Source organism: Limulus polyphemus, unplaced genomic scaffold (genome assembly GCF_000517525.1).
Source record: "Limulus polyphemus unplaced genomic scaffold, Limulus_polyphemus-2.1.2 Scaffold654, whole genome shotgun sequence".
Taxonomy (NCBI): Eukaryota; Metazoa; Arthropoda; class Merostomata; order Xiphosura; family Limulidae; genus Limulus; species Limulus polyphemus.
In genome coordinates this window covers 33,963-45,364 of record NW_013666264.1, presented here as the reverse complement: position 1 = coordinate 45,364, position 11,402 = coordinate 33,963, and the positions used below count along the sequence as shown (strand labels likewise).

General features: G+C 31.5%; 1 protein-coding gene across 4 annotated transcripts in view; it reads right to left on the bottom strand.

Annotated features, from left to right (window-relative positions):
- LOC106459728 (MMS19 nucleotide excision repair protein homolog) overlaps nucleotides 1-11,402 on the bottom strand; it is a 94,001-nt gene that overhangs the window by 68,166 nt on the left and 14,433 nt on the right. For all 4 annotated transcript variants that reach the window (XM_013919383.2, XM_022386266.1, XM_022386267.1 and 1 more), the window contains exons 4-7: nucleotides 10,257-10,342; nucleotides 4,256-4,400; nucleotides 2,189-2,314; nucleotides 765-826 (exon numbers count right to left, since the gene is read on the bottom strand). In XM_013919383.2, the coding sequence (XP_013774837.2) occupies nucleotides 765-826; nucleotides 2,189-2,314; nucleotides 4,256-4,400; nucleotides 10,257-10,342 (419 nt within the window). The remainder of the gene's footprint in view (nucleotides 1-764; nucleotides 827-2,188; nucleotides 2,315-4,255; nucleotides 4,401-10,256; nucleotides 10,343-11,402) is intronic.

Sequence of the window (11,402 nt, the reverse complement as noted above, 5' to 3'; positions counted from 1 at the left end):
GTAAGTGTATATAAGGGAGTGTTTCTAAAACTGGAAATAGGTGAGCAGGGTGCCACTGTGTTAGATTTATTACGTGAGCAATATCTGAGACCTTCTTATTCGTATGAAACTATAGACTTCACAAACATCTAATCTGAACCAGTGCTGCATTCAACATACCATGTGACACACAAAATCAATTTTTATCTCTGTTTTTTTTTAATATTTACTTTTATATTAACAAATTGAGTAATGTATAGTTATTATGAAATTTGAATTATAATCTACCAGTTTGATACAAACTTCTTGACATAGATTCATGAAATAACAGTTCAATAAAATTTTGAATGCGAGTCAAAAAACGAGATGACATGGTATTTCAACTGTGACCCGTCTCGAAAGGGTTAATATACTGTTAAGCTGTAAAATATATATTTGTCTGCACACTCCATGCATAATGTGTGTTATTGGGTATCATTATCCTCACAAACAAAATATTGATTACACCATCCCTATTGATACAAACACAAGCATGTGTTATAGCTAGTTAAAATATCTGATTTGCTTCTTTTGTTCTCAGTGTTTGTTTGTAATATTAATTTCACTCAAACATGTACATTTTCTTTGATTATTTGCAATGTTTTGCTAATCTCTGTTTCAATTCATTTTTTATCTACAATAACTGGATACTTCAGTGTAGCTCAAAAATTATCTACAAAAATAACAAAAGTCATAATTGCAGAAATGGTGTAGAAATATTTGTTAAAACTCAGGAAGCTACTCACTGGTGTGAAGTCCACTGGAAAGTAACAAGCTGTGACTTCAAACACTTCCTCTACAAATGGACCTGAAATATTTGTAACAAGTAATGAGCATTAGTAATTTTGGTTAGGGTGTAGTGACCCAATGTCAATTGATTTTATGGTTAGTAGCCTATGTGACCACCTAAGACTAATTACTAATTTTTTTTACTTACTAGTTAATAATTACTAGCTAGCTTTATCCTATGTTTTGGCTGCTAATCTGTTGTCACTTTCACATAGGTCCAGAAAAAGGACTATTTCTATTGTAGTACTAGTTGAGATTCAATTTTGGAACTTGAAAAAGAGGCTTGGTATACCATCCAATTGGCTGGGGTCTCTCCAGTTAGTATTTTAATTATCTAATTTACTTTAATGTCTTCATGAGGGCTATCCAGGTTTTGCCGACTTCTATGCAAGGTTGACTTAGTGTGTTATCGGTTAGGTGTATGTAGAAGGCTACTTTTTTCTTTTGTGTTGTCCACATCCCATTACTTTAGTATTATTCCAATTTACTGCATGATCTTCATCTCCAGCATGATTAGCAATGACAGACAGATCAGTATTACAGGATCTTGTATGTCTTTTATGCTCTTGAATTCTAAGTTTTCTTTGATCTTTATGTTTTTTTCAATGTTCAAGGGAATGATGTGTTTTTGCTCTCTTTAATGAGCCTGTTTATAAATTCTAAAATTATAACACAAAGAGTTTTAGAAGTCCTAATACATACGCCACACAATTTCTCCTGAAATATGTTTTCAGACGATAACACAGCTGATTATAAGCAATACATTTATGTATATTCAAACCTGTATGATTTCCATTCTCAAGACATATTCTCTGCATGTACAAAAAAAGCATTTAACAAAGATTATTGTCATTATACATACATACACACACATACATATGCATACATAATACATACTTATAACATATCCTTTACAATACATTACATCTATTTCACAGCAATAAAAGCTGAAAACAGGAAGAAATTTTTACCATTTCAATAACAATCTATAAAAACATTATAGTCTACTCTAAAACATGCATTAAATTGCTTGTAGTTCTTAAATAATTTCAAATCAGAAAACAAAAATGGAAAGGCTTGAATTATATGTTACTTTGTCCAACATTCAACAATTCTTTAGACTACAGAAGACAGAGAAAACTTTTTACATGTTTACTGCATACTTCTTCTTGGAGACTGTAGTTACTTGTACTAACTCTTTTACGCAAGTCAAAGTATCATAAAAAGATGAAGACATTTTGAAAAAAAAAATTTAACTAGATGCAGATCAGATTACTCCAGAAACTTACATGTGCTAGATATAAGCCTAATTTAATACAAGTAACAGTTACCACTTGTTTTAGGAAAAACATATGTAATAAGTATTCTAAAAATTCTCCACCTAAATTAATATTCTGTACAATCAATGGCACAATTTGAAAAGCTAGAAGCAAGCAGCGTGGATCTCGCTCTCCATCCAACATCTGAACAAAACCAAGAACAAAGTCTGGTCCCATTTGCTGCAGCTCTGTAAAGATTACAAAAATCTTTATGTTATTAAAAGAAGAAAAATCACATTGTATGGTAAATACATCATCTTTCAGACAAAAACGATTTGTAAAACAACATTTTTATAGTCTAGAAGCTGAACATTGATAAGATATAAATCTTCTAGATTTTCTGAAGTGAATGTAAAAAAGACGAAAAAAACACTGGTATTTTTACTGCTAACTTTGAAATAAATTTCAGACAATGCAATAATGTAAATGTAAAAAAAATATATATATATATATATACTTATAATAATTCAACACTGAATAAAACAATTTTTGTAAAATGTCTCCAGTAAAATAAAACTGCTAAACTGACTAAATGTGAACTCAGAATATACATATAAAGCTGGGCTTCACCCAATATTCTTTAAAGATGCATCTTCAACATGATAAAACTGTATTTCATTATATCATAAAGTAAGTAAATTTTCAGTGTCAAAGATAGACAAATATTACCTTGTACTTTAACACATAAAATACTGTAAATTTTTATATAATTTATAAAATTTTGTAAAGTTCATATAAAATCTTACAGTATACTTCAGACAGGATCCACATGGATGCCACCAATTGTTTTAAATCATTTTTCTACACTATTTATGCACCAAACTGCTTGTGGGACATGCCTTTATTTTTCAATAATATACAAATAAATCCTAATAACATACAAATCACTAAAAATAATGTAAAAGAAAATGAAAAAAACTTTGGTTAGTTATTTACAATGAGTGTTTTACCAGGAAAAACAAAATTACTCAATATGATGCAATATCTGGATCTCACTAGTAGAAAGCATCATAAAAACAAGCCATTAGTTTATTATTAATATTATATGAGGGTGAAAGTTATCATTTTTCAATTTCAGATATTGTATACAGTGTCTGTACTGTTATCACTAGTAGGATAAGTGTTTTCATACATATGCTGTCCATATTATACAGTTCAATTAAAAAAAATTATACAGCTATAAATTGGGTTTCATACACACAATGGGCAGATCACAGATAGCCCACTGTGTGGCTTTGTGCTTAACAACAAACAAAAATAATGGCAATATTTGAATTACTTGCATAGCTAGAATAATCAAAAATAATAATAACTGGTAACCCTAGTTTTGATTAGCTTATTACTTTGAAAATATTAATGAAAAATCATAATGGTAATATTTCAATTACTGGACAGTTGAACAGTCAAAAATAATGAAAATTGAAAACATTGATTTTGATTAGTTGATTATTTTCATGACATTAATTGATTTATTAGTAATTTCGATTACTGGATAGTTGACTTAATTGGAAACACCAACTTGGATTAGTTGATTATCTTGTCACATTAATTGATGGAATCATAATTTCAGTTCATGTGACACTGACTTAGTTGATGTTCATAGATAATTGGGTTTAACACCCAGCTCTAGTCACCAGTAGCTAATAAGTTTAACTTAACAAAGACTGGTTTAAGTATTAAAAAATATGTTGAAGATCGTACAACAGTACAGAATAAAAAAATGTTTAAATAAGAAATAAATGGCAAACTGCTTTTCAGCAGGAAAATTTCATTAAGTAACCCAATGATGAATTTAACCTGATTGAAAGAAGTATACTTGTACATGAAAATAATTAAAGTCTGAGGTGTGCTATTTTGATAAAATGTACACATAATTCAGAATAAAAAATAATTTAATTTAGATTCGAAACAAAGATTTATCAGAGTGCACAATGAAATGACTTTTAGTCTTTTGAATAGACATTCAATTATTATGGGAAGGAAAAAAAAGTGTGATTAGAAAAATTGACAAGCATTTTAGTCATGAAAACAAAATAGAATTATATCAAATTCAAAACTAGATTAGTTTTCAACAAGATTTTTTTTTCATGTCAAAATACTTTGAAAAACTTCCCAAACATTTTACGTACCAGTAAGTCGATTCTGAATTAGATTTGATACTAGCTGAAAAGCACAAAATCGTTCGGTTTGTAACAGAGATGGAATATATACTTCACTGAATATTCCCCTTAAAATCTTTTCAACTTGTTCTGCTGGTAGGTTTTCCATTTTGGTCTGTAGAGAAGTCACACATGAAGTTTAGATTTTTAACTTTTCCTGAATTAGCTCTAGTAACAGATATAATATTGAAATCAAGTATTTGTACTAAACTTAGAACACACCAACAAATGGATTTTGTAGTAAAAATAGTTTTAGCTCACAATATGTACATTAATGTATGTGGTGCAGTTTTGAGTTTTTTGGTGAAAGTAATATACAAAGAAATTCAAACATAAAGCACAAAATAAGCAACATTGAAAATGAATGACAGGTAAGTTCTCTAAATTAACAAAACTATAAACTATCTGTATGCTTTCTGTTGAAAAGAGCTAAACATTTAAAAATGAAAGCAAAACAATGGTTCTCTAAAACAGTACTGAGAATCTGACTTAAAAAATGAGCATTCCACACATATACAGTAATAATGTTAATACAGAATGGCATCTGTCCTAATTTTTGGAAAATAAAACACAGATACAAATATATGCTCTTAAAAATTAACACTGTAACCTTTCACAAAAAAAAGAAAGAGAGAAAACAAATCAATATGAAGAAAGTTTAATTATTAGAAATTAACTTCACTTGCTTAAACCTTTCTGTACTGGAGGAGCATTGTTGTCCTCCTCTGATTTAATATTTTCACAGTGGAAGTACTTTAAAGTGCATGAAACTTGGCACAGACATAATAAATAGTATCTGATTTCGACTTAATGAATTAAATAATATGATCTAATTTTTCTATAATTTTTTAGATTGTGAAATTTCCAATCTTTTGTTGTGAGACTTTAAGAAGAACATTAAAAACATTCCCTTTCATATTCGAACTTCCATTTTGCTTTATGTATTGTTGATGAGAAAGATGCATTTTATATATTCAGTCAGTTTCAGCATTACTGATATTAATTAACATTTCTTTTGGTAACTGTAAATTATAACTACTTCAGGGTAAAAAATAAAGCATAAAAACATGGGAACAACTATTACACAATACTCATGGTTGAGACTAACTTGCATCTAATAAATATGTTTTTGTTTTCAATAAATAATAAGTTCTATTATTTATGTGCTTTGTTTGAATATGATAAACTTACATTACCATTTTCTTATGCTGAAAATGTATTTCAGATACTTACCTTCACCCACAAAATACCTTTTCCCGACTAGCACTGCCCTCTATCTGTGCATATCTTCAATGCATGCCACTAGCCTTCCAACTCCCACTTCTGCATATCCATATGCAAATGATCATGTAGAGGCTCTCCGCCAATAGGAGTGTGACAACTACACTCAATAATCGCTTCGAGACTGGGTAAGCAGAGGTAAGTATCTATTGGAAATACATTTTTGGTGTACGAAAATGCTAACTTCCAAAACAATATCTTACCTCCACTCATAAAATAGCTAGAATCCTGTATTGAACTGGTGTAGGGCTGATAAAAAAATTATCCCCTTTAGGAAGCACCTAAAGAGAGACCAGGAGGTGTGGAACCAAAAGAGAAAACATCAAACCTCATTCGGAAACTGCACCACATCTGTTCCAGGTATATTCTTCACTCTTTTATGACAGTGTCATGAACATAAAAGGTGAAAATACCTACAGGAATCCAAGAATATGTATGACCTATGAATGGGATTCCTGGGTGTCGAGTGGTTAGGGTGCACAGACTGTAGTGGTAGTTTGACCTCATCCAACACTAGGCAGTATCTGGAATGGTACATCAGATCCGCAATAGGGAGAGGATTGCCTATTTCTTTACCTCAAAATGGGAATTGGTAGGGAAGATGAGCTTCCATACCAAAAGCCATCTTCAATTGCGCGCATTTCCAACACAACCAACACAAGAACTGATATCCAGCAGATGGTAGGAAGGTATAAAGACCTAGTGGGATGACATCTCATGTCCAAAACCTGATGGCAATGGGTATGGTACTTCCAGTCAGTGGTAGGAGGAGGATATCCAGCTGTACACAAGCAGGAAAACATGTGCTGCATCCAGCTACAACCAACACCATATCCCCCTGGAGTCAACATCTAGCAAATGGTAGGAAAAAGGACTGAAAACCTGGGGTGCATCTCCAAAACCTGGCGACATTGGGCATTTGTCATTCAGTCCACGGTAAGAGGAGAGACACTGGCCAGCACACATATAAGGACTTACTTAGCTGGACCATCTCCAACCAACACTGGATCCACTGAGAATGTACATCTGGAGGATGGAAGGGAGGAGGAAGACCTCAGCCTGAGGTGCAAACTGCAATAAGAGATATATATATTTGTATAGCAGAGTGCTTCAACTGAAGATGGTAGGAAGGAGGAATGCCATGGTAGGGACAAACAATCAGTCAGATATATAGACAGGAATACAGCATAGTGCTACAACCAAAACATGGTGGCATCTGGAATTGTACATCAGGTCTGCAGTAAGGAGTGTGATATGCTAGTGACACCTGCAAAATGCCACCACCCTACTCTGTACTGAGTGGTATGGTTCATCACTCAGGAGGACAGACCTCCAAGGTCCACTACCCCAGTGGCTAGGAACTGGTAAGTGGTAAGGACTCCCATACTTCACTAGAAGAAAGGGGGGGAGAATGCATTGGAGGGCTGCATCATCGGAGACAGTTCAATAGGTGACTGCAATACCTTATTTTGAAAATCAAAACTACCACATGGATGGAGTTAATCAACCAAAACCTTGCAGCATCTGGAATTGTACATCAGGTCCATAGTAGGAAGAGTCTCAATGTCATGGAGCATCAGAGATAAGCAGCAATCTCTGTCAGCTTTACTCATGTTAGTCCATGAGTTTACAGTCTGGGACAAACATATTTATGAAGCAAAAAACCATTAGAGAGAACTGTTAGTAGTCCTACAGAACATCTCATTTCTACAGTGTGCATAACCCAAATCTTGGACGTAATTGTTTAGCCATAGATAACAATATAACGGAGAAACACAACCAACACCTGGCAACATCTGGAATTGTATATCAGGTTTGCTGTAGGAAGGGCTACGACATAATTGGCATGGAGTATGGTCGTAGGATGAACAGTGCAGATTTAAAAAAAATAAAAGTATACCTGGTCAGACACCACTTGCCACAAAGTGAGATCCACAATACACTAGCAAAAGGCCCCTGAAAAAGCAATAAATGTTTGAAAAAAAAGAACCTTTGACAATACCAAAAGAAAAGTAAAGAAAAACTAAGTAAGTAGTATAACAGAAAACAAAAAAATATGCAGGCAAAAACCAGCACATTTGCACAGTATTACTGATAACCGAGAAGTGATTAATGAGTGCTGATGTGAAGAGGGTGCTGGTTATGATAGGAATGGTGTCGTGCTCCTATTGGTGGAGAGCTGCTGCATGATCATTTGCATGTGGATTTGCATAAGTGGGAAGTGGAAGGCTGGTGGTGTGCATTGAAAATTTGCCCAATACAGGGCAGTACTAGTTGAGAAAAGCTATTTTGTGAGAGGAGGTAAAATATCATAATGGAATAATAATACTGAATAAATAAAAATTTGAATAACAAATATTTTGTCATTGCCTATTACACTAATAAGTCTAACTAAGCTTTCAAATAGGTTAAAAACATTTTCAGGACTAAAAATTCCCAGATTTGTGGTTTTTTAAAAGATTTTCTAAATTTCCCATCAGATTCCTTTGTTCTTCCTTGCAGAAAAAGGATTGATTGAAATCCAAGAACCAGTGAAATCAAAGGAAAATCACATTAGAAACAAAACATTTTCCTCTTCAAACTTTTCAGTATATTTTCAAGTTCTCAAAAGATAATAGTTTCTTAGCAAATATAAGCCTATGCTTTGAAAGGGCAGAAAAATTATAAAGAAATTCATAAGATAATTGTTTAAAGGCAAGATTTCTTTGAGCTGCAAAGAAATGAAACTTTGAAAATGTTTTTCCTTTTAGATATTTGAATTACACTAAGTAAGTGTTATGGAATGCCAAAATATCAAGATATTCTTTTTACTTAAGTTTGAAAATTAATATGCAGGTGTGAACTGGATACTTGAAAGGTGCTTTATAACCAAGATAGGATTAAAGCTAAATTTAAAATGCTGTTTATTGATTTTTTGTGCAAATCCACTCAAGGAATATTTGCACGAGCCATTCCCTAATTTTTCAATGATAGATAAGAGGGAAGGAAGGTAGTCAACACCACCAACTTGCGAGTTTCTCTAATGAATAGTGGGCTTTAGCTGTCACTCTTATAAAGGAACCCATGGTCCCAAAAGTACAAAGTGCAATTTTTTTTCTGATAAAAGGGTGCAAACAACAGAATCTCTGATCCACAGTCTAGCACACTAAGCATGGCTGTGCTTGGTCCAAAATTAAAATATACATGTAAAATATTTGTCTTAAGACTTTGTCATTTCACTGCTTGAGTTATTATAGATAAAACTGAGGCTAGATTTTGTTATTGTCAGCTTTGTGAAGGAATAAACATCAGTATCTCTAGATAGAACAGTTATACTTTTGTGGTGAGAATTAAATGTTTATCCAATTATTTATTCATTTACCCATTAATGTTGGTTGAATGTTCAACTTTAGCTGATCAAAATAATTTAAAAAAAAAATTGATACTTCCAAAAAAACAGAATCTTCAGGATGTTAGACATATCATTTTCTTCTCATCGAACCTATATTCCATAATATATTGAACCACTGTGCCTGCACAAAGAGACAGTTTCTATAGCTAATTTCTTATATCCACTTGTTTCTTTCCATTTTGTATCATAATCTTAATGTTTGAAGATATATTGTCTCATATCATTCACTATTTGAAAACAAGCTTTATAAACTGACTCATTACATGGGATCCTTTCTTTAGTTATTTACTAATATTAATCTTTTACTACTAACATTACAATCTGATATATTGTGCATGTAAGTTACTATAGTAATGACTCGTGCACAACTAAAATGTTCAAAATTCACATCCACTGAGTACCACTAAACCCTCAAACATTATGCTCAATCCTGAAATGTATATATTAAACAAAATTAGAAAAGTAAAGAACATTAATCCAATAATACAACATTTTTTTTTGCAAAAAAGTTCACAAATCAGTTTTAGTTGTCCTTTTTAGAATTAAAAAACTGAAATAGGATATCAAAAAACTGTTTTCACTCATTTGGCTGTAGAATTTCATACATTCTGTAATACTGATACACAAATGACTACTTCCAAAAAGTAAACTAGTTAAATATACAAATAAAAATAATCTATTACTCATATTATTATGCTAGTTTGACAAATAATACAAGTTTATAAAAACATTCATCAGAAGAAGCTTCATAAATATTTCACACCAGCATGCCATATCATCTTCAGTTTATGAATACTTTTTTAAATATGTTTTTGTTACAAAACAAAGAATATTTAGAATAATGATGTAGATAAAATATTTAAATCCATTTTAACTTAGTACCTATTTATTTCTGCATAGTGAATAACATTTGGTTTACACAAATAAAACTAATAATAATTCAGAATACTGGCATTAAAGAAATGATTTTTCTTAAACTTAAAGCCACTTGTTTTTTTGTAAATATGTTGAATAATATATTTCAGTCAGTACTTCACACAAGAAACATTTTTATCCATGTTACTGCTCAAATATTCTGAGTGATTGTTTTTTCAATAACTGCATTTCATAAAATAAAAATTTTCAAAACTTACACATGTACTTCCATATTCAACATACAAGTTTTTAGTACTGTATCAACTTTCATGTTTTAGTAATTGTATTGATAATGTAATAACAATGTATATCTTAATGTTAAAAAAGAAAGATGACAAATATTATTAATTTTTTTTAAAAATCAACTGCATGTGTAACACTTACCAAAGCAAGTAAGCCATACAATACATGAGGAATAACTGAATGATGATCCTTCAGCCGATCAATAAAAAATGTTACCAACACTTCCACTGTATAAGTAAAGAAGAAATTAAATAAGACATGTATAATTATTAATATTGTTTACCTGTGTACAAATATATCTCAGTATCAACATTTTAGAAAATCAATTGCAAATGTATGATGTCAAATATGTAATTAAAATTCTACTCTCATAATAGCTACTATAGTGCAGAAATGGTTGTCACTTCACAACATTAACAAACAATTTCAATTCAAATAAAAGTATTGCAGTATAAACTATGACTTAAATATATTACAAAAAACCCTTTCACACATTTTTCTGCCATATTGAGAGTTTACTTATGTTCTAATAATTTTTAGTTAATATAATACAAAAATTAAGGGGTAAAAATTATGATATTTGATATTGTGAACCACAACTAAGGCATTAAGTCTCAGGCATGTGACCTCATTTCAAAACCTTCAAGTTCACTTTAAGCTACTTTAGCAAATGTCGGCCATGCTAAAGTATTTAGAAATGATTTTTAGACATAATATGCTGTGAAACACATTTTACGTATGAACATGAACTCCATTCTGGTTTCCACCCAACTATTCTCATGATCTGGTTACAATCATAGAGAAAGAAGTTACGTGTCAACTGAAAAGCCAGGGTTGTTAACCTGCAGAAAGAATGTGGCAAGTTAACTAAAGTTAGAAAAGACAAGTAAGTTTAGTTCATTACAGATCAGTTAATAAATCATACATAATATGGCATACCGGTGTCGGTGTTGTACTGATTTCTTTTTATTGAGTGTTAATATTTTTTTTATCTGAAGAGGTATTTCAGATAGATACTCACCACTCCAATAAACTAGAGCTGTTATAGTATAACCTTCCACCAACAGAAGGGTGATACACCCTCTATTTATGGTAAACTCTGCGAGTACTAGCATTGCAACAAAGGCTCATTTTTGATGAGATAACTGAAATATACACCTGGAAAAAAGTTAAGCACCCCCAAATATTTTTCAGGATTGCTTATTGAAAATAAGGTTTAATTTTCATGATGTTGAGCAATGTTCATAATTTCAAACATAATTAAAAGAATGTAGAGCGTTCAGGTGT